This window comes from Micromys minutus (genome assembly GCF_963924665.1).
Source record: "Micromys minutus genome assembly, chromosome: 24".
Lineage (NCBI taxonomy): Eukaryota > Metazoa > Chordata > Mammalia > Rodentia > Muridae > Micromys > Micromys minutus.
The window spans coordinates 33408089-33428919 of NC_137959.1; the positions used below are offsets into that span (position 1 = coordinate 33408089).

At 48.4% G+C, this 20831-nt stretch overlaps 1 protein-coding gene across 1 annotated transcript in view; it reads left to right on the top strand.

The window, feature by feature from the left end:
• Positions 1-20831, top strand: part of VAC14 (VAC14 component of PIKFYVE complex) — a 96144-nt gene that overhangs the window by 32257 nt on the left and 43056 nt on the right. The window contains exons 11-13 of the mRNA XM_080936623.1: positions 125-269; positions 504-569; positions 13608-13764. Of these exons, the coding sequence (XP_080792749.1) occupies positions 125-269; positions 504-569; positions 13608-13764 (368 nt within the window). The remainder of the gene's footprint in view (positions 1-124; positions 270-503; positions 570-13607; positions 13765-20831) is intronic.

Genomic DNA, 20831 nt, shown 5'->3' on the forward strand with positions numbered 1-20831 from the left:
AGTGACTTCCATCTGCTTAGCTGCTTGCCAGTCCCTAGGGTAGATGTGTGGTTCTGAGTGTGCAGACCCAGGGTGCTGTGGCTCATGGGGAGAGAATGACTCAAGGCTTCATGTTGGTCTACAGCACTGACAGGGCTCCAGTGACCCTGCACCTGGATGGCATTGTGCAAGTCCTCAACTGCCACCTGAGTGACACTACCATTGGGATGATGACCAGGATTGCCGTTCTGAAGTGGCTATACCATCTCTACATCAAAACTCCCCGCAAGGTGAGCTTGGACTCGGGTCTCCAGAAGGCCAGTGGTCATCTAAAGGTCCACCTTGGGTTTCCTGGGCTCAATGTTGGGTTTGGCCAGCTAGAGAAAGCCTGGCTAGCGTAAGAGTGTCAGGTGCTCTGGGGGCTGGGGAGGGAGCAGGGGGACTGACAGACCAATGGCATGTTGTTTACTGAGCCCAGGCTCTGAGTCCGGGAACTCACAAGTACTCCCGTCTCTGCTCTCCAGATGTTCCGGCACACAGACAGTCTCTTCCCCATCCTACTTCAGACATTATCTGATGAATCTGATGAGGTAGGTCCCAAATCCCCAGCCTTCTGTATGAAATACCAGTTATCCAGCCTTCATTTTAGTGAGCCATGGGAGTCTTCACAGCTTAGATATGCTTGACTAGTTGGTGTTGTGTTCTTAACCAAAACCGCATGTAGCATTCTGAGGAAGGATGTTTCCACTGTAGGTCCTTCTGGAATACTTGTGACAAGACATGAGTATAGCCACTTGAGGACAAAGTATAGCCTTGCTGCCCAAACTCCTCTGCTGAGGACAGCAGTAACACCTGTGTTTTGGAATGAAGTAGACATGTGGAAAGGGCTACGTGGTTGTATTGTTTTAGCTGTACCCCACTTGGACCACCAACGTAAAATTGATCCCAAAGCCTTGCTTTATTGGGGTGCTCACAGCTGCTAGTGTAGAAAGGAGAGGGTGGGCTGGGTGGAGACAGCTCATTCCAGCTCATTCCTCTGCTTTCATTTTCAGTATCATTTGCTCAAGAGTTTGAGCAGGTGGTTCTTTCCAGGGTTCCCCCACCTCCCAGCCAAGGGACAGAGTGTGCCCATTTGCAGGGACACAGTCCTCCACCATCCAGATCAACCCTTCTGGCTGTGTATTAGATGCTAACTGATGGTCTAAGCCATGATGTAGCCTTCTCCCTTTTAGGGGAATCACTCTGAGGCATGAGTAGGGCCTCGTATTCACATAGCAGTCGGCATATGACTTAATAGGAGCATGGGGGCAAACAGGGTTGGGTTGGGAGAAGGGGACATTTGCCACTTGGTCTTCCCTGGGCTGGCATGAGGCTCACTGAGGGCCCTGGCAACTGCCCTGCAACCTGAACTTGCTCTCTTGAACCTTAGCTGATGAGAGAAGCCAAAAAGCAGATATCACCCTCTTGGTCTTCTCAGGTTCTCTACCTTTCCAGAAAAATCCCAAACCAGTGGTCTATGCATACCCTTGGCTCCTCCTGCTCACTTACAGCCTTTCTCTCTCCCCCAGCTCCTTGCAATTTGGAACCCAAGTAGATGTGTGGCCCAGTTCTGCCTGTGAGCTGAGAGTGATTCACCAGGGAGCTGGGCCCACATTTCAGAGCAAAAAGAAAGGGGAGACTCTGCTGATTGGCCCTTTCTGTGGGGCTTCACTTGAAGCAGCCGAGTTTTCAATCCTTTAAATTGAGTTGTTTAATCTCATCCAGCCACCGCTGCTTAGAATTGGCTTTTGTATGTGTGTGTGTTTAGTGGGAGCACAGGAGATACAGTTCATTAAACTGCTCTGTTCAGGTTGCAGTGTGGAAACTCGATTTGCTGAAGTGCTAAATGTTGTCAGGGCTTTGGGGCACATCTTGTGGGCCTCATGCGGAGAGATTAAAGCTGATGTTGGGGACAGTTTTGTGGAGGGGGTGCCATGAGTAAATGGCTTCTCTTTTCTGCCTTTGGATCTGGGTACTTTGATAATTACTGGTGAGTCAGGTTTATGCCACACTTTCATTGTTCACTGGGATCCTGTTCCTGAGTGTCCCCTGCCCGTTCTGTTTGACCTTGAGGACACACTATCAACTTGGCAATGAAAGTCCACTATTCATAGGGTATCTAGGAAGTGTTCCCTGTTGGGGTTTTTTTGAATTTTACAAAAGCTGCTCTGATCTTCCTGGAGCTCCCAGGGGCTCACAAACCATGCTGTCCTCTGGTCTTAGAATTAGAAAGTCCTTTGGGGAGAAGGAGTAGTCTGTTGTTTCCATTTTGTCACATACACAAACACTAAGGCTCTTACTTAAGGAGCTAGAGCCCAAACTCAAACCCAGTTCTGTTTGAAATTCAGCCCCATCTCCTCAGCTGTTTAACTACCACTCCTCAGTCTCATCACATCAAGAACTGCCCAGGAAGGTGGGCTCTGGGTTTAATGGTATCATCTGATTTCATCCTGATTTCTCCAGAAGAATCACTGGCCTTTCCCCTTGTTTGGTGCAGATTCTCAGTCCAGTATGGAATGTTTTTATATTTTGGAAAAGCTCCTCCCACTTCAGCCCTAAATCCTTTGTTCACTCATTGATATGAGGAAACTCTGTATATTTAGGACATCTATTTTTTACATATGTTGTGACTGACTTTCTCTCTCAGTACTGCTGTGGTAAATCCATATATTCCTCACTGTGGTTTAGAGCCACTAACCCCAGGAGACAGTGTGCATCCAGGTGTTGATGATGCAAGAGCCAAGCATGGGGAAGACAGAGCTTAGAGACCTAGCTCACCCCCACCCACAATATTCCGTAGTCCTATTAGCCTGTAGGGTGTCTTGTCTGCCTTTGTTCCTCAGTTCTGCCAGATTGACAGATTGGTAGGCCACACCCTTCTAACATCCGTTGTCTATTCTTTCTTTATTCGGGATAAGTGGCTGTTTCCTCCCTACCGCCTGTTCCTTGTAGACATTATATGAATCCTTTTTTTGTCAGAAACAGTTTGCAGGTGTCAAATTAATATTCTTGGCACTGAAGTAAAAATCCTCCCTTTAGCTATAGATCCAGTAACTTCTTTTTTATGAGGAATGTGACCCTGATTTCCCCAACATGCAATACAGAGCATGTGTTCAGAGCTTCCTGACAGGCCTCCAAAGTTAGGGTCTGCTGCTTTCCCTGCCCAGAAGGTGTTGGATGTCAGATGCTAGTTCCTAAGAGAGCTCTGCCTGAAGACAGGATCCTCTCTACCTTCTTGATGAGCTAGGTCCACGGACTTCAAATGACTCTTCCCTCCTATGCACAGGTGGGAGTGGGGAGCACTCAGTCTCAGAAGCGACGTGCTTCCATGTCCTTTGACATACGTTCCTCTGAATGAATGTTGGCAGCCTGGACAACTGGCCTCCAGTCTCTGGACAGAATTCTACCTCTGGGCCATCCTGGGTAGTGGCCTTGCATGAGGAATTTAACCTTCCTGGGCCCATGAAGTGAGGCTCATAACACATTACAGACAGAATGCAGGGACACAGCTCTCCCCAGACCCTGCCTCACCACCACCTTCATATCCTCAGTTCATCTATTGAGAAATTGGCTTTTTCAAAAAATGCTTTATACTCATGAAGTCATCTTGTCCTTCAGTAACACCTCAGGGTTTTATATGAGGATCATATTTACTCATAGTCAAGGTGACATTTTTATTTTGTTATGACCTAGCATGGCAACCCTTCCTGATAATGTTTTTTTCCTAGGTGACAGTATGGCTTAGTGGCCAGGTACCCGGGCCTTAAGATCAGTTTGTCCAGGTTCTGCCACCTAATGGTTGGTTGACCTAGAGCAAGTAAGCTACCCTGTTTCCTTAAGGGAAAAATAACAAAGGCACCTCCCTTTAGGCTTATTGTAAGGGTTAAATTGAGCTCCTCAGACTGGTGCTCAGCACAGAACCCAGTATGCAGGAGGACCTCTAGTAAACAGGCTCCTCAGATTCTGGACGTCATTTTTGCAAAGACCTCAGAGCTATACCTGACCTCAGCAAGATGAACCTTGTGTCTGCCACAACCCTGTCCCCTCAGTTTCTCCAGCCAACACATAAACATAGGATACTTTTGTTTCTGTCTCCCATCTGTGTCTGGACAGAGCAGACTAAGGAACCTCTGTTCTATATAGAAAGCCATGCAGTGGGTAATGAAAAAATGGAGAGCATCCCTACATGTTCTTCCTCCTCTCCCTCAACCTCCCCACAAGCCCTGGATTGAAACTGGCATTCATTGCCAGCCTCACTCCTTTGAGCCCTGACATCAGCATGTTTCTTATACTAGCTGAGGAAGGATTCCAGCTGGCTGCCTCAGGTCCAGGGAGAAAAAGTGAAAGGACATAATCATTGGCATAGACACATCAGGACCATAGTAGCCATGGCCTTTCTCTCAGAAGCAAATCTCTTGAGACCAGTAAGTAGGCCCTGCTGGATTTCACATGACGATGGACCTGTCTTCTCAGTAGTAGGGCCTGTTTGGCATACCCTGCCTTAGAATTTCAGGTCTCCGAAGAAATTACCAACCCAGGAAAAGCTCCTTGCTTTCCCCTCTTTTAACCTCAAAGTCACTATCAAGAGAAGTTGCTGAGCTACAGCCTGATGTGAGTGGTGCAAAAGCAGCAAAAAGAATAAGGCCCACCTTCTAGCAAATCGTCAGGTAGCATCAGGAGCATTGTTCACAGCTGTGGTGCAGTCCATGGGCATTGAATGCATCCATGTCATAGCTCTAAGGAGTAGCTTAGGGTACCCAAGAAAGGGCTTTTTATAAAAGTGCTCAGAGTTCCCTGAAAGCACAGTGCCAGTTCCTGATCTAAGACAGACCATTGCCCTTCCTGTCTTTAGCCAATGAGATGTCTCAGAAGTACCCAGACCTATGAGCACCCACTGCCTAGACTGAACCCAGAGGGAAACAAAATTGGGCATCCTTGAGAAGCTGGCTGTCCTCACGGATGCATTTCTATGCCTCTCCAGCTAATCTCCAACTCTGGGCCTCTTGATTTCTCACCAATTGGATGGGACCCCAGGGATGAATCTGCTATGCCCTGGAGTTCGAGGAAGGATAGGAGTTAGGAAGGTAAACCTGTTTTCATGGTGCAGGACTCTAGAGAAAAGGAACAGAAAAGCTGAAGAGATTCTTGTTCCTCAAGAGATAGGGCTTACCTGGCTTAGTCAAACTGCTAAAAGACCCTCCAGGGCTCATTTGCAACTAAAGGAGCAACCCTACAAATGTGACCTCTCCAGGCAGGTGCCCTAGGGCGCTGAGCAGATGAGGAAGAGGCTACCTTTGTTTTCTGCATTTTGATTTTACACTTATTCCCTAACTTTTCAATCAAATGGGTTCCAGATAAACGTAGGTCTTGTGGCCAGATAAATGTAAATCAAATGCAGGAAGTATTCCACCCCACCCACCCCCCCTTTATAATGCAGTGAGTACCAGCTGGAGCCACCTTGGCTCAGTCTCAAGGCCAGGTAACCCTGTTGCCCCATTGAGTCTCTTTCCTTCTCAGTTCACCTAATCACTACCATGAGCACTTCCTTGATCTCCCCATTATCAAGGAGTCTTGCCACTTCAGTCTGCTGAATTGGCCAACTGAGCTTCATTGACATAAGGGAAGCCCCAAAACCAACAGCTATGAAGAATGGTATAAGAAAGCTGTGGTCTTTGTAGATCCCCAGGTGACAGAGTTTTTCTATCCCTAAAGGGAGGGCCTTCGGTTGAAAATTGACCATCTCTCAGGATCTGCCTCCATATGGGAACTTGTACTTAAATAGAGGCACTTCTATTAAAGGCAACTTAAGGAGCCAGAAATGGCCTCACTGGCAAAGCTCCTTCAGGAACCGTGCTGCAGCATGCCTGTGAGAAGCCGGGACACATACACAGGGTCACTATTCCACTGCATCTGTCTTATGGCTTCATTTCTTTTTTTGTGTATTTTGTTGTGGCAAAGTACTCTTGACAAAGGCAACTTAAGGGAGAAGGGGTTTACTCTAACATTCAAGGGTATATACAGGAAGCAGAAAGATACAAGCAAATGCATACTGTTGCACATTTCCTTTACTCATTATACAGTGCAAGATCTGCTGCCCAAGGAATGGTACCCACAAAGGGCTGTTCTTCCCAACATAATTAATACAAGCAAATAATCTCCTGTAAGCGTACCCAGAGGCCTGTATCCCAGGTGATGCTAAGTTTGTCAATGTAACAATACCAACATCTATTATCTCAGCAAATCTGGTCAATATTCCTAGAATAGTTTGAATTATCCCAGCATGACTTATGAGAAGGTTTGTACAGAAGGAAGATAACTTACCCAAGGTCATGAGGCCAAGAGCTAGAATTGAGAGCTGGATCAATCTAGTCCAGGGGTACTAAAATCCACACAGGCTCTGCTGTGAACAGGGGACCACCTCAGATTGGGGTACAGCTTCATGCAGGCCTGGTCTCGTGTTGCCCTAATAGAATTTTGTCCTTGGCTGGCCTTCAGTTATGAATGTGCCCTTTCCCTCTGAGTATTTGACCTTAACCTTGCTTCCTTGCCCCTTTGCCTAGTTGGCTGCCTCTGGATTATTCACAGATGGGACAGGGAGTCGGCAGCTCTTTCACTCCAGGCCCAGGCCAGAAGCCCTCTCTGTCCTCCATCTGGTCTTCTAAAAAGCTCTGGCCAATGGCTGAGATCACAGGGATCTTGGAGTTCTGGAAGCCACTGGTCCCATGCCACTCAGCTATCTACAGATCAGTTTTTTTCTCTAAGATGCTGAAGTTGGACTAGATTGTCCACAGTTCTTTCTAGCTCTGACTGTGTGGTCCTGACTCCACTCCCTGGAATACTAATGCTGTGTGCTCTAAAGCAGATTCTTCCCTAAGAATGGGGCTTGTTTTTCTTCTCAGTTCCTTGCCTCAATTTTTTTTTCACTCCAGTTTTCATTCTACTTTCCAAAATAAACAAAAACAACTACTCCCTTCTGCCTCAAGTCCACAGGTTTCTTTAAAATCAGATCACCAGTAAGGTTAGAGTCTCCATCCATAACACTAAGCTAATGTCAGTAACCAAGTGCTTCATTCTTACAGACAGGAGCCTGTTCCATGTAGGAAGATGGAGAGTCTGAGGTTTCCTCTCACTATGCCACAGGGGCCTTATCCATAGCACTATATGTTGTGTGTCCCTACTCTGCCACAGCTGACTCTGCAGCTTTCTACTTCTTCTCCCAAATGGCAGCAGCCAGCAAGAAGACACTGGAGCCCTGTCCCAATCCCAGCATCTTCCTCCTAGGGACAGCCAGGACTCCTGGTCCAACTCCTCAGCAACTGTATACCACAGCCCAGCAAAAGTACCTGAAGCCATTGCTGGGCACCTAGGGAGATTTTAGTGCTTCTAAATTGAGTCCTTGTCAACAAGTCCTTGTTGTTGGGATAGGGCAATAACTGTTGTGTCTGTCTAGAGGGCCTCTGCTTCTTCTTATTCTAGATTTCACATTCTTAGTCTCTCCATTAGCCTCCCGAGACTAAAGGGGACCCACAGTAACCACAGGAAACATGTAGTCATCCACTGCACAAAGCCAGTTTTGTGGTCCATGAGGGTTTGCATGTTTATGTCTGTCTAGATACTTCCATTGGACATAAAGGCAAGCAAGTAACCAAACCTCAGGGCAATAACTGCTATGAGTGGAGTAGAAAAGAAGTCCACTGCCTAGCCCATGTTGGAAGGTGGCAGATGGCCGAGAAGGGCAACAAAAAAGCAGGCTTGCTTTTGCAGAGGTGGGGCCTGCTAGCAGCAGGAAGACATAAGACTGAGGGTTCCGTTGGGTTCTGCTTTCTCCTAGGATAGGGGACTGAGTTGCTTAAATGCCTGGGTAAATTACCTGCCCATGCTGCAGGCCCCCATTGCCCATCTCTCCTTGAACTTTCAAAGTGATCACTCTCAGAGACCAAAGTTCAACCACTTGCAGCACCATCCAAACCAGACTACTGTCAGAATTGTCTGCAGTGTTCAGAGACAGCTGCTTGGGCCTTACCCCAGATTCCCTCAGCTGTACCCTCAAGCTAGGTCTTGTTGCCTGGGCACTGGTTTACCCTCCCCCCACAAAATCCCAGGAGAGACTGATGCACATGTCTGAACGGGAGCTACTACTGTGGACCAGCATGAGATCTGTGGAAGCCAGGGCCCCCAGCTCTCAGCCCCCGTGCCCTCTTTCATGTAGTCTGGAGGCAATAGCCAGACCAGACACCCTGTGTTCACCCCAAGCCCTATACACTGCTCCTAGCATCTTTAGAGAAGTCACTGTGTTGTTTTTTCCTCCTCTGGAAAGCTAAATTTCAGTGGCAGTTTCTTACAGGTTCACAAGCCATGCAGGCCAGAATGGGACCACTCCCCACAGGTGACAGAATTCATTCCTCTCACTGGCTCTATCACAGACCCTGGACCCAACACCCATCCGCATCCTTCCCTGTGCCTCACAAGAGGACTTGGGTTTTCCATTTCACCCAAGAGGAAACTAATTCCAAAGAAGCCAGAGAAGTTAGGAAATTTAGTCAAGATCTCTAGATGACTTCCTGAATCACTCAGAAGCCCATTTCTGACCTGACCTGACCTCTCCTCTGCTCCTCTGTCTTTCTCTCCTCTCCATATCCTCCTCCCTTACTTTTCTCCCTCACTCTCAGTCATCTTTCTGTCTCTGTCCCCAGTACACCTTCTTCTGTACATGAAAGCAGGGCCGGAACCCATCTGTCTTTATATCCATCCTCACACAGCCCTTGTCACTCTTTATAATGGCAGGTTAGTGTGTGGGCTTTAAGAGAAGTCTGTCTAGCTGAGCATCGATGCTCAGAAATATTTTAGAAGAAGGTGAACCACCAAGTTGGCACAGAGTGTGCTGGTCCCACCCAGCCCTGTCCCCATCTCTCAGGCCAGGTGCTGTGGAAAGCTTACCAGTAAGCCTTGGTTAAGCAGAGCTCTGGGGGTAATCAGGAAACCTTCCCCTCTCCTGGTTACCACAGTGTAGGAGCTCATCATCTGGTGATAGAACTCTAAGGATATGTATGTGTATGCACTCAGAATGTGTAACTCTAAGAGCTAGGAATTCAGGGCAGTAGTAATGGAATGGCTGTAGGGTTAAGGACTAGGGAACTAGGAGAGTCTGGTCTCTCTGTTGATCCTACCCCAGGCTGGCATTTCTTCTCTCCATACCCCAAAAGGGGCAACCACCAGCACCATCTACACTAATACACATAATTAGTTGATGGAACTGACAATAGCATTAAGTACTGGGCCTTTGTATAAACCCATAGAAAAGATCTCCAAAGTCCATGGGGATGGGAGAAGGGGAGAGGGGGAGCTGCCTAAATCCCCTAGGACATGTGCTTAGTGTCAGCCAACATTACCTGTGAGCTGTGTATACCTAAACCTTACTTTGCTTTACCAAGGCACCAAAAGCAACCTGAGTACTCTGCTAATGGGAAAGAAAATGTGTCCACACCTGGACAGAATTCCTCACCTACCAAACTCTGGTCTTTCACCTTGGGGAAATCTAGTTGCAGAATGCAGAGTTCTTAGGCCATATAGACCACAGCTCTGCTCAGAATGCCAACCTGCCTGCTGCCTTCTGCAGCTCCTGTTTACCTTGTGTCTAGGGGCAGAGGCCTCCAGCCCCAGTGCCAGCTGCTATAGGTGCATTTCCCATTGCTCTTGGCCTACATTCTGGCTTCTAGGGTGAATTCTCTAGCTGATTACCCAAGCCCCAGGGTAGCAAGAGCCAAGTTAAATGCGTTCAGGGGTGGAGGAGGCCTGGCTATTGAGATATACCCTTATAACAAAAAGAACTAGTTTCTCTGTGGGCAAAAGCAGAAAACCCAAGGATCCTGTGAAAGCCAGGCCTGGTTGCCTCTACCCTTCCTGTTAGATTTGCTTCACAGCATGAGGGGCAGCCTGACCTGACCCAGATCACCTACAAGGCACTACAATCAGCCATTCTGGACCGAGACTTCAGATATTCCTTGGCATTGGCTGACACTGGCCAGAGTGCAGCTTCCAGGGTCTGGAACAGCATCCATCTCTTTCACCAGTACAAAGTTTGCCTCTTGGGAACATTCTCACAACTTCCTCCTAGCCTGCTCTGGAGAGAGCTCGGTCTGGGAATTTCCTGACAATAGAAAAACTAACTCCCCTTTCCTGACAATAGAAAAAAGATTCCCCTTTGGAGGAGCTGGATTGCTGCTGTATCAGTTGACATCTAAAGCCTAAGCTAGTACTTGCTGTATAAACCTAGAGCTTCTTTGTGCTTCCTAATGTTCAGTAGGACCTTAAAGTGGGACGTTTGTCCATCTGTCCCTTTGGCAGCATCTATTTCTAACTATGCATCTTTTATTTTCTTCCCCTATGCTAAGTGACTGCCTGGGCCTGCAGAGCCAGAGTATTGGTTGGAGGCAAGGACAGGCTCCCCTGTGTGGGTACTTAAACCTACAGTGCTTGTCTGCAGACTGTATTCTTATTGACTGGTGCAGAGGAACAGCCACAATGCCATGGAAGGGCAGAGGGCAGGCATTATGGCAGTGGATGCACATTAGACCAGTAAAAAATGACAGTACAGTCCAGGAAAGAGCCGCCGTTGGTTGCTAGAAAATGAGTCCAGCAGATGTCATTATCTACGTTTATCCGATGGAAAATGCCACTTGACACTATAAAGTTGTCTCCAGCAAAGAAGGTCATTTGAGGAATCCCCTGGTTTTCTCCTCTCTGCTGTCTACCCCATGAGAAATATAAAGCTGTTTTTTTCCCAACTCCTGAGGCTTTCCTTAGAGACACCTTGGCAGATTCTGTCTGTATTCACTGTCTTCAATCTTGACCCTTGTACTCCGAGAGTAGTCAAGGCAGCACATTGCACTCCAGAACCAGGGACCAGCTGATGGGCCCTCCCCACCCCCCACCCACTGCCATGGTAACAGCAGGCGCTCCTCTTCCTGCAGAATATTGCTTTTTTGTAACCTCCCTCCCCCTCCCCTCTTTTTTCTCTCACACAAAAAGAAAGCACAAGTGTTTTATATTCATTTTGCAAAAATGCTGTGTAGTGCATACTAATTGGTGTGGCTTCCTCCTGCTTTCTTTGAGCTAGTCCCCATCCTTGGAGCCAGGACTCCAAGCCAGTCTCGGGCATGGGCCCAGACAGCCTGCTCATTGGCAGAAGAACTAACTGGATCTGGGTTTCTGGGGGTGGAGCAAGGCTGGCCACATGTCTGTGGTTCTGGGGCATTTCCTTCTGGCCTCATGGGGTCCTTGAGCAGGGATTGCATCGCTTTTGTCCCATAGCTTTCTATCCACACTCCAAGGACTGCAGGGTCTCCAGGGGAGTGTAGAGCACCACAGCCTTTGCCTGGGCATAGAGACTCAGTCAGGTCTCTGCTCCTCCTTCTCAGTATCCTGTTGACTAGACCTTTCTCTGTGATAGCGCTCCTCCCTGGGCCAGATCTTTGTTTTGGTTGATGCTTCAAAGGCTCAGGATCCAAGCTGGGAATTATGGGTCAGCTGAGAAACAGCTAGCAATGTGATTAGATCACTTGAGCTAATGTCAGAGAGCCACTATAGCCCCACAGCACCTCCCCGGTTTCCACCATACGGATTTCTGCCCTCCACTCAAGCAGTCCCTTCCCTTGTTCAATTCTTGTCTGACCATTTAAGGAGCAAGAAGGGTCAGTTCATTGTGTGTGCACCTGTGTATGTATGGTGCCGCAGGCAGGGCTGTGGGCTTTTTGCCAGTCCCTAGGACTAGAAACAAATCATTTGCTTTGTAAGCACAGGAAGAGTAGCTAGGATCACCAAAGGAACCTGTAGACAACATTTCCGGCTTTAATTGTGCAATTGAAGTGTAATTTGCATTCATTTGCCATTTGATATTAGACTTTCAAGAATAAGAGTTCTGAATCAAAACTGTGCAGCCTTCCTGGCTCTGCTCTCCTGTCCAGCAGTGGGCAGGAGGCAGCAATGAAGAGATGGATGCTGCATTCTCATGAAAAGCCCTCAGTATGAGCTGTCATTCCCACCTCATCACCAAGCCAGGACCATTAACAGCTTGGTATTGGGACTAAAAGACTTGTAATAAGAATGGGATGTTGGACTCTTTGTGCTTGCTTTTTGTGCTGTGTATAGAAGTCCCCTTGTTCTTTGGTATCCATAGGGGATTGCTCCAGGGACCCTCAAGATTCTATAAAATGGGCCAATATTTGCATATAACCTACATACATTGTCTCGTGCACTTTAAATCATCTCTTGGTGATACATTATACCTAATACAATTAAATGTTACAGCAATAACTGTTATGCTTCAATGTTTAGAAAATAAGACAAAGGAAAAACTTTATATGTCCTGTATAGGTGCACATCACCTAATATTTTCAGTCGATAGTTGGTTGAATCCTTCGGCACAGAGGACCAGCTTGTCTCACAGCCTTCAGGGCAGCCTTGCATGATCAAGCCTCCATTTATACATACATGCTATTACCTGTTAAATGGAACCCATATTCTTGGGATATCCAGCCTGATTTCTGACCACATACCACTCCAGCCCCACACCTGTCTCTGGAGCTAAACCACCACAAGAATGTATTGCCTTGTTCTCTGTATCCATAAGCAGCTCATGCTAGTTAAGAGAATGCTTCAAATTCGTACCCCACCCCTTCTGCGTGTGTGTGTGCAGGCACACACAAGGCTCCTGGCTCCCCTCAGACCAAGTTGCTGGTTCCTGAAGCCCAAAGGTTCTCTTTAAAGTAAATATTTTTACATCCTATAGACTGTGGCTCTGGCAGAGCCTGTCCTGTGTCTCCTCTGGTCAAAGCAGAACCATGGGAGCTGCTCAGTATGTGATAGGAAGAAGAGAATTGTGTTCTCTTACATTAACTGATGTAGTGGGGGTTGGAAATCTGGAATGTCTGACCAAAGCCGTGAGTAGTTTGATCAGCAGGCTTAGGCTTCTGAGCCAGAGCTGAGTATGAAGCAGACACTCTTTCTGTTGTGCTGGTGACTGTACAAATCTCAGCTTCTTTGTGTAGAGTATAAGGTGACACTGATGGTGATTGAGAGTATTAGGCAGGTAAACAGCAGGTGAGGCCTGAGTGGAAGTACTTGAGAGACAGTCCTGTCTGGGTATTAGAAAGTCTTTTAGCACAGGAGGCCAGACTCACACCAAAAGGGCCCTTTGGACTCTGTGTGGTCTGGTGTTACCTCTGCAGTGACAAGGATGGACAGGGCCAAGGCCTCATTCAGTACAGAAGCTGGGAGATATATCCTATGTACGGCTCACCCTGATGCCCAGGACCTGCATCTCAAGAATCCCTCTCCAGTCCTTGTTCAGATACAAAGAGGAGGGCTGTGGGAAAAAGATTCTCCAACCTGGTCAGCCTCTTACTCCATCCTTCACCACATTCTCCCTAGCTCTTTCACAGCTACAGTCTCAGTGGCTCTCACAGGCAAGTAGCACATGGTGTACAGACCCTCCTGCCCTGCAAGCCACTCCTCATCGCTGATGTCCCTCCACCACATCAGCTCAGCTCATAGTAGGGGGTTTGTCCCTTATCCTCCGCTTGTCTCCCCAGGTTGTCTTGAAGGATCTGGAAGTGCTGGCAGAAATTGCTTCCTCCCCTGCAGGCCAGACGGATGACCCAAGCGCCCCTGATGGCCCTGACCTCAGAATCAACCACTCGGAGCTTCAGGTGCCCACCTCCGGCAGAGCCAACCTGCTGAACCCTCCCAGTAAGTATCTCCCGAAGGGTCTGGCCTAAGAAATGCTAGTACTGTGTCTTATTCTAGCCCAGAAATTCACTTCTAAGTCTGCTTTGCCACTTATGAGGGTCAGTAGATTGCCTACCCATGGTCTTCTACCACAAGAGACAGCCCTCCTGCCTCACACTGCATTAGCCCCCACCCCCAAAGAGATCCTCACAACCCTTTTCTCTCATCTTCAGCACTTTTGATGTTTTTGAACCACTGACTAAGCACAAAACCCTCTGAGGCAATTTTCTCCACAGGCAGGCAGCCAGCCAGGGCCTTCAGTCTTGGGTCTCACAGGTGGAAGAAAGCTAGGCAGCCATTTCCTCCTCACTGAAGCTCAGAATAGCTCAGCATGGCAGGCAGCCCAGGCAAGAGACAGAATAATTCAAACAGGCTGTTTCCGGGCTGTCCTTGCAAGTGAAGGTAGCCAAGGCATTCTTCATAGTGCTGTTCTTTGGGCTCCTTTGGGATGGCAGGTACATGCTGCCCACCAAGCTCCTCCCTTCCCAGACAGAGACCACCTCCCTAAGCCACATGATCCTTAGAAAGGCCCAAGGACACAGGTTGGTAGGAAATTTCCTGGTGAGTCTTGAATGTTTGCCAGGTCTTTGTTCCTTGAACCTCCCTCATGCCATCTAGACATCAGGACCTCGTTGGCTTCTCATAGACTCACAACCTTTCAGTGACATTGTCCCTCCTGCAGCTCTATGGCATTCTAGACCCTAGCTCCAGGCCCATATCATACCTGCACTGCCCCAGTAGAAGCTCCTTGATGTTTGGCCATACACCATGCCAGTGTCTGAGAAGCTCAGAGTATTTTCAGAGCTCCACAGCCTTGTTGCACCCGTGGATATGCCAGGTCAAATCACAGAAGGCCATGTGCTCAAGACACCTATTCATGACAAAGAAAGCCATGGGTCACTCAAGCCCTGTAGCAGGAAGCACATCTCCCGCTGCATGCTCTCCCTGATGGGTTAGAGTGATGAACTCTAGCAGCAGCCTGGCTTCCTCCCTCCTGTTTCCCCAGGATGCCATCACTTCCTCCTCAGCTTCCCCTGGGCAGTCATTAGCTATGGTCAAGGAAACAGCTCCCATATCCTGATGCCAGGACCCCTGCTGTGGCTCCCACCTCCTGTCCCTCAGCAGAGGAGCACTGTGTACCCTCTGTCTTTAAATCAGCATATAGGGGCCAGCCCCAAACTTGGGGACAGATGGCAGAGATCAAGTGTGGTGGTGCAGAACAGTGGGAACTAAATGAGGTAGAGAGGCTTTTCCTTAGATAGGAGAAATGGGGATGGGGAGAAGCCCAGAAGAAAAGAGCCCTGCAGTGGCCCTCAGCCCTTCCTCCTCAGGAGACAGCATGCTACCTAATCTTCTCTATCTTCAGAGTGACAGCAGCAATAGACTTGAGCAGACTGGGGTACCTGATGCTCCCAGGACCCTCAGTCATCCTTTCCTTCATCTGTAAGCATGTTGTCTCTTCCTCCCAAGCATCAAGAAGCTGAAATGTGGGTTTATGCTACTGAGGGTATGAGTCAAAAAACTGCTTTGGGCACCCACCCTAGAGCTTGGGTCCTGCAAGGTTCCTCGGGGCACTGGGATATCAAAATCATCTGCTGCTTAGAGACAAGAGCTGAGGAAACTTACATGGCAAAGAACTCTGAATCTTGGCTCCTTGCCCCAGCAAAATGGGTAGGCGGCTAATGAGGCTGAAGGGGTAGAAACTCTTACCCTGGCCTGCAGAAACTATCAGAATGTCTCACCTCAGCCAGAGACACTCAGAAATCATAGGAAAAACAACAAAACATCCCAGATGGTAAGAAAGTCAGTCCTGGGAAGAATCCCAGGGAAGTGCCTATAGCCAGTCCTGTGATTTCTTTCACAAACCTGTGATACTGGGCACCACAAAGTTAGCCTGGGCCATTTGTGGAACTTGGAGCTATGAGACCCTCTGGGCAGATGCATTCATACATGTACATCTGCAGCTGGTATCAGAGTTTACAAGTGTGTTCATGGCTCTGGAAGGTCAAGATCAAATCAGTAATAAAGGAATGTAGGAAACCAATCTGTCCTCTGCCCTCTCCTGGCACAGCTGCCTTGGGAGGCCCACGGCAGACTCGAGGGAAGGGTGGGATTGTTGAGGTCAGAAGGCATGCAGGAAGTGTCCTCATTCCTCTGCTGGCCACTCTTCCCAGAATACTTCGTAGGCATGCACTGTGGTTCTGTCTCCTTCTGTCTACCCATGCACATGGACAGATACAAGACCATCCCTCCTTCTTGTCTCAAGTCCACTGTATTATTCCTCTCTAGGGCACAGCTCTGAGAACCTGAGACAGCAATGCAGTTCCATAAGAGGAAGTCACTCTACTCTCCTCCATGTAGGAACTTTCTAGAAGGCAACATCAGAGCATCTGCAGGGAAACCAATGGCCCCTCCTTCACATTAGATCTGTAATTTCAAATGGTGCAGATCCCACACAGTGGTAGGGAGAAAAGACCCATCACATTCCTGGGTGAGGGCTGTGTTGGCCCAGATGCACCACTACAGTGATCTCCAGGGTGTTAGAGGAGACAGAGTTACCTACATGAGATTTTTCCTCTTGCCTGACTTAGCATAAACATCTCTCTCCCTCTAGCACAGAGACCCAGGTCTGAGTCCACCCTGGGGGATCCTGGGTTCAACTTATTGTATACCATCTCTACCTGACTCAAGAAATCTCCCAGGCTGTGGGAAAGGGGGGCAGCAAGCAGGCTTCTGTGGGCCCAACCTGACCCAGAGCACTCACAAAACAGTGAGACCCAGAAACCATCCCCTGCCCCCAAGGCCTTAGACAGTTCTGCTCTCAGGTAGATATCAGGTCTGGGGAGACCCAGGTGTCCTCTGGATCCTCAGCCAAGTAAGCAGCAGTGACAGTCTGCACCGAGGGTCATGGCAGGTCTGAAAGTTGGCCTGAAATTCCAGGCTGACCTGCCTTGTTTGTTGTGACCCATTCTTTTTTTTCTTTTCTTTTCTTTTCTTTTCTTTCTTTCTTTTTTTTTTTTTTTTTTTTTTTTTTTTTTTTTTTTTTTTTTTTTTGGCAGGGTCTCATGGATTCCAGGCTAGACTTAAATTTATCAGGTAGCCAAGGATAATCTTAATTTTTAAATCATCCAGCCTCCACCGCCCCTGTGCTGGGATTACAGGTCTGCACTATCACTAGGGATGAGCTAGGAATGGCTTTGTATAGGCTCAGCAAGCATCCTGTTCCCAGCACCACTGATGGCTAGAAACTAATCATGGCAACATACCCTGCGGGGATCATTTGTCTGAAATGTCTCCACCTTTAGGTTTGAAAAGGACAAAGGTAAAATATTTCAATTCCATTTTATTCCCTGTATACCAGGTCAGTGTGACCAGATGTCAGCATTATCTTCCTGGTACCAGACAAACAAGTCCTAAAAGAAACTCAGGAGGCTTTCAGAAACTAGGCCATTTCTCCCCATACTAACAGTGGTCACAATAGCTGCCAACATTGGCCATGTGCTTATTGAAACTGCACTGTGCTAAGCCCTTTCTTTATAGGACTGCTCACCTGGATCACTCTAGCTCCATCCAGTACCTCTGAGAGGAGAGCTTGCTTTAGTACCTTGATGGAGGATGGTGACAAGCATTTGTACCTTGCTGTGTAACCCCATGTTCAGAAAAGCGTAGGAATTCCACTTAGAGCCCTTGAAGGTGTCTTCACCTTAAGGGTGGACCCTGGCTATCGGTCTGAGCTGATCTTGGTGCCCTCTTCCCAGCTGCGGCTCCAACCTGCTCTAGAATTCCCAGAGAAGTAGTTCTTCAGTGATTCCAAGGACCCCATTCTGGCCTCTCACTTCATAGAGCCTCATTTCCTGCCCTGCCTTCCATTTACTGTAACCACAGCTGGCTGTATCACGGCTTCTCCAAGAGCCATGCGTCTTGCTCTTTGAACCTCAAAGGTCTCTGCCTATATATATTTCACCTCCTACGAGGCAGGAGAAACATCTGCCATCTGTTTCCTGTCGTGGGTTCCTGCTTCAGGCACTACCTTATCTTCTAAACTGGGAGGGAGTGCTTGGGGGCTCCAGAGCTGCTCCATAGGCAGGGCTAAGATCAGTCAATACTCTGCAGTAAGACACTGCCCTGATATCTGTCCTTAGTATCACTGGATCCCTTAGGTCAGTTCTGGTGACATCCTCTGCAAGTCTGCCTCCCATTTAGCCCCTCAAACTTGTCAGGGTGGACGGTAGAGCTGACTTCTTCTTGGCTGTTGAGAAAACCTTGTCTCAAGGTGTATAGGTATAGGTTCCAAATCTGAAATAGCCCAGATTCATAAGAAATGCAAACATACAGATCATCCCTGCTTCTAGACTCATTTTATCAGGATTACCTAATGACTTGTATGCACTTGTGTACATCTTGGACTATAAGAGCTAGATTTTATTTATGAGTCCCTAACAGCAGGTACTCAGGAAGAATGAGAAATCATCAAAATAAAGGATGACTGGGAACAGGTCACCACGGATGAGCTAATATGTTCTCAGGCCCATTGTCCAGGAAGGTGTCCCTTGGTCCTGCAACCAAGACTCCTTTCTGGTTGGTCTTGACAGTTCTAGCTGTCTCCCTTAAGCACCAGCCTTGGCCTTAGCCCTTGCTTTAGTGGAGCCCCTTCCTGATAACAGGTGGTGGTGTGGACCCACCACTACCCTAAAACCTGGGGATTACCCTGAGCCCTTCTTTGACCTTTTTTTATCTTGTCTTGTGAGCCAGACAGCAGAAACACCTCTCAGATATGGGTGAGGTTCCAGGTCCTGTCTTGGACGGTTACTTCCAGGACCAGGTTGGGGGGTTAGTTGTGTCCTTTCATCCATGAAGCCATGGAAGGGTGCTACCTGTTCCCTTGGCCTTTTGGGTGTTCTGTTCACAACCGGCCCTTTCCCTGCCTCCTCAAGGCAGCAAATCCTAATGGCTCTTCAGTTGGGTTGCTCAGATCCGTGGGCCTGACCTCAGCAGGGAAGGGGGTGGGAGGTAAGAGAAGGAAGCTGGAACCTTGCAAGTGGTGTCTGAGCTCAGTGGCTAATGTTTTCGCATCTGGTTCTGCTGCACTGTAACTCGGGTTGTGTATTGAGGCCAGAGCTATTTTTATCCTGACATGTGAGGCTCCTTCACGTCATAGCACAAAACTCAATCAATTCAAAACATCCCAGGGAAGGTTGTTTGTGAGACACTCCGCAGATTCTCATGTCGCCACATCAGGTTTCACTTAGCAACATCTGCAGGGCTGGCTCCCCAGCCACCACCACACCGGCCTGTCTTTGTATACAGAGGGCTCCCCACAGCATCTGTCTGCCCCTGAGCAGTCAGTCAGTCACGTGAGCTTCTTTCCAGAGCCTGACAGGCTTCTTCCTTGCCCAAACCAGAACTACATGGCAGATCTGTGTGGCTAAGAGACTGCACTCTCTCTCACATCCCTGTTGTCTTTGGGTTAGGAAATGGAGATCCTGCTCTTCTCTGCCCTTCAGGAAGAGCTGCTGAGACACACACACAGCCCTCTCCTCTCCTTCCTGGCCTGCTGGTTCTCACCAAAGCAATTTGTCTACCATTTGAAGTAGACCTACAAAACTGTACTGTTGGTAATGCTGAGGGAGTAGTTTGCTAGTACACTTCTCTCCAGATGCAGATCTGGGAGGCATGCCCTAAATCAGACTACTGAGCCAGGCCCAGCTCTACCTGTCCTCAGGCATGGAGAACACAGCCCTTGTTGAGACAGAGCCACTACAGACTACACAACCAGATGAACAAGAGCCAGAGGTGGGCGGAAGAGGCTGGTGGAGGCACTTGAGCTGCCCCCTGGGAGGTGCAGGCTGCAGTGAGGTGGAAATCAGTGCATTCACACTCCTAGGGCCAGTTTGTTCTTTCCACCTCCCCCCCAGGCTCCACAGCCCTGGCCAAGAACCATTAGGTTCTGGTTAGAGCAGGTGACTCAGGAGGACACTGAGTCAGATTACTGGGAACTGAAGAATTTATTAGATGTTTCTAAAACACAAAAGATGAAAGAGGCAGAAAAGACAACAATATGGTAGGAGATCTAAGGAGAGTTCAAGACCCAGCAGCAGAGACAGCAAGGCAGGCTCTCTGAAGAAAATTGGTGCTCACTGGCAGAAGAGGGAGACTCTTTTTATGCCTTTTTAGGGTGGGAGAGAACTTTACCTCAAGAGTTTACACCTGAGCTCTCTGATTTGCCAGACAGCAGCAGGGAAGGGGTACAGAGCAGGTTGTGGCACCTCTTTGATCTAAACTCACTTTTCAGGTGAGATGTGATGGTATAGGCAAGTTGGCTCACTGGAGGCACAGACTGTATCCCATCTGGGGTCTGTTGGTATCTGAGAGGAGGCCTGAACAGAGGCCAGAGTCTAACAGGCTCGTAGGAGCCGCCTTTCTTGGGTTCCAGACAGCAGGCCTAAAGGCTGCTGAGGTCAGGGGAGGTTGGGCAAAAGGTAAAACCAAGGTGGCGAGAACTCTCATAGACCCTGCCACTGTCACCAGTGAGCACTGATTGATGTGTTTATAAAAAGTAAAGAGAAGGGGATATGTTCTATGGAGGTGTGAGGTGTAGGGGAAGGGGGAGCCTCTGGTGGTCATCCCTTTTCCCTGAGGGACTAGCCACACAACAGTATAGTATAGAATAGAGTTTATTTAGTGTATGGGGAGGGGAGTTAAGAGGGTAGTAAGGGCAGAGAAGGGAGGGGGAGTAGAAGCCAACCATGAGCACATGGAGAGAGAAGGGAAGAGAATGGGGAAAGAGTGGGGGCAGGAAGGCAAGAGCAAGAGAGGAGGAAGAGAACAAGAGAGAGGGGAGGGGCAAGCAGTCCCTTTTATAGTGCCAGGCATACCTGGCTATTGCCTGATAACTGTAGGGTGGAGCTTACCTGGCTGTTGCTGGGTAACTAGGGGGTGAAGCTTAGATAGAATGCTAACATTGACCCCTCTCTTCCCTGAGACTTGGGCCTTGCATGAGTGCAATATCTTCCTGCAAGTGAGGTTCA